We start from the raw sequence: 2,696 nt of genomic DNA on the forward strand, positions 1-2,696 counted from the left end.
TTCCAGTGATTTATTAAAGAGAAAATCGAAGTTGTTTGTAACTGCTAATGCAAGGCCACATTTTTGCAAGTGAATATTCTATGTACAAATGAATTTTTTAAAATATGAGAAAACACTACAATACTATTTGAGGCATTCTTACTCCATTAAACTACAGATACAGTATATGTTGGGTTTCATAATTGCTCTTCAAAGTGGATAACGCTTTATATTCAGATTCTTTGGGTGCAGGATCTTTTGCCAAGCGATTTCCTAAGCGCTTTTTGAACATCTTTGTTTCTCAGGCTGTACACCAAGGGGTTCAACAAGGGAGTCACCATTGTGTAAGAGATAGAAATAAAAATAGTCTCATTTAACGTGTAACTGGATTTGGGCGCTAAATAGGTAATGGCAGCACACCCGAAGTGCACTACGACCACAATAAGATGGGAGGCACAAGTGGAAAAGGCTTTTTGTTTCCCAGCCATTGTGGGGATTTTCAAGACAGTGTTTGCAATTAAAATGTATGAGAGAAGGATGAACAAGAATGAACAAATTACAACCAAAAAAGCAATAATGAAAAGGACAATTTCTCCTATGTAGTTTCGGCCACAGGCTAATTCAAGCAAAGGTGCTAAATCACATAAGAAGTGTTTAATTTTATTTGGCCCACAGAAAGGCAAGGTAAATATGATTATAGTTTCTGTGGTGGAGAAAAGAAATCCAGTTGTTGCTGAACAAGCCACCATCTTGGTACAGAGTCTTTGATTCATCAGAATCTGATAATGTAATGGTTTGCATATGGAGACATATCGGTCATACCCCATCACTATTAGAAGCATACAATTTGTACATGCAAAGCCCAGGAAAAGGAACATCTGAGTAGCACAGCCAATGAAGGAAATGGTCTTCTTCTCTCTTAGAAGATTTGCAAGCATATTGGGGATAATGGCGAGTGAGTAGCAGATTTCTGAGAAGGAAAGGATGGAGAGGAAGAAGTACATGGGGATGTGGAGGCTGCGGTTAAGGCGTATTGTAGTGATGATGATGACATTTCCCATCAAAGTTACCAGGTAAATTAGAGAGAATACCAGAAACAACATAACCTGCAGGTCTGCGAAATGGGAAAATCCAGCAAGGATAAATTCGGTCACCACTGTTTGATTTTCTCTTCCCATTGATGCTGCATCTAAAAATAAACTTTAAAGGTGTTACAGATTGCAGGAGTGCTCATCAGCTGGCTTTTCATATAAAAATACTGGGCGAAATGCACTCACAAAATGTCTGCCTCATGAGGTATTTAATCCCGTTTACAAAACTGCATTTCCTTGAGAAATAAAATTTTAGCAATCAGAAATCACCTTGTTTATCACCTCAACTTTAAATTTTGCATTCTTATAATTGGAGAAATCCTGCTGTGAATGAATGTCTGGCTACAGCCCATAAACTGATGAAGGAGCACAGAGGCAAGTGAGCTGAAGAGTTTGAGACTTCACCATATTCCTGTCAATTGCAGAATTAACAGCATCACAAGGCGTAACTCTGAACACCACTAGAATCTTTTCCTGAGAATCATGCCTATCCTAACCTGCCTTTTCATGCAGTCGGTGTCTATTCCAAATTGTATCAGCTCTTCAGGGTCTCAGTTTGAAGTCTTCACTAGTCCTGCTAAACTACTTCATACCCTTTTGGAAAAATACTGGCTCTGGAGCCTTCTGCATGCAAAGAAGTAATCCTACAATTGAGTATGAAGCTTGTGCCCAAGATAAAATTGGTCAGGTGCTTTGACACTGTTCTTATGTCCCTTTAAAGTGTTATAGACAAGAGCCTTTGAATGACTAAACCATTCTGCAGTTCAAATAAAACCTGCAGAACCTCAAAACAAACAAACTTCTTCCATTATCAGCCAGGAAATACACACACACACACACACACACACACACACACACACACACACACACATATATATACAGTACCAAATAATTCTTACAAAGAAGAAGGTTTGATGTTCTGAATGACAGCAGTTTGCCACACTATCCTTTTTACAATGTTTTTACTGAGCATAGAATAATGTAAACAAGTTTCTAAATCCCACCAGAAATTTTTTTAAAGTAAGTCAACCATCATGTTATCAATAGGATTTCTTAAAATACACAAGTAATGTGAATATTGTTTAATAGATAAAAATCCAAAGTCTTAAAGGTGCGGAAAGTTCAACCCATAAGTACATTGCTAGCACTTTCTAATATCCTCAAAAACATTATGAAGATTGGGGGCTGGTTCATTAATGAGAGATTTCAGAATGATTTCCATGAAGTATCGGAAAACTGAAAATCTATGAAAGAACCATAATCACTTAAAGAAATTGGATTTGGCTGCATAGGGTGCATACAGATGAGCCCAGGTATAAGATGAGCATACGTAAGAAATGGAAGGAGAAATCATGCATTAAAAGTGTACATGAACAGCCAACAGTTGCAGGGATAAGATCAGGTAGTCCAAGCTCTGGATGAACTCCTGCTTGCAAGAGGTTAAATATAAAAATAATAAAGGTTTCTTTGGCTATGTTCAAAGCACAAGGAAGAACAAGCAAGTAGTACGTCCTCTGTGTGGAGATGATGGAGAAATGCTATTGAGTGACAGAGAAAAGGTGGAACACCAAATTCAAAACTCCAGGGCCTGATGAGCAGCACCCAAAGGTACTAAAGGATTTAATC

General features: G+C 37.9%; 1 protein-coding gene across 1 annotated transcript; it reads right to left on the reverse strand.

Moving 5' to 3' along the window:
- Window positions 1-212: 212 nt before the first annotated feature.
- LOC117061165 (olfactory receptor 10R2-like) lies at window positions 213-1,157 on the reverse strand. Its single transcript, XM_033173850.1, has one exon. It carries the CDS (start codon window positions 1,155-1,157, stop codon window positions 213-215), a length of 945 nt encoding a protein of 314 aa, XP_033029741.1.
- Window positions 1,158-2,696: the final 1,539 nt, after the last annotated feature.

This window comes from Lacerta agilis, chromosome 16 (genome assembly GCF_009819535.1).
Source record: "Lacerta agilis isolate rLacAgi1 chromosome 16, rLacAgi1.pri, whole genome shotgun sequence".
NCBI classification, from domain to species: domain Eukaryota; kingdom Metazoa; phylum Chordata; class Lepidosauria; order Squamata; family Lacertidae; genus Lacerta; species Lacerta agilis.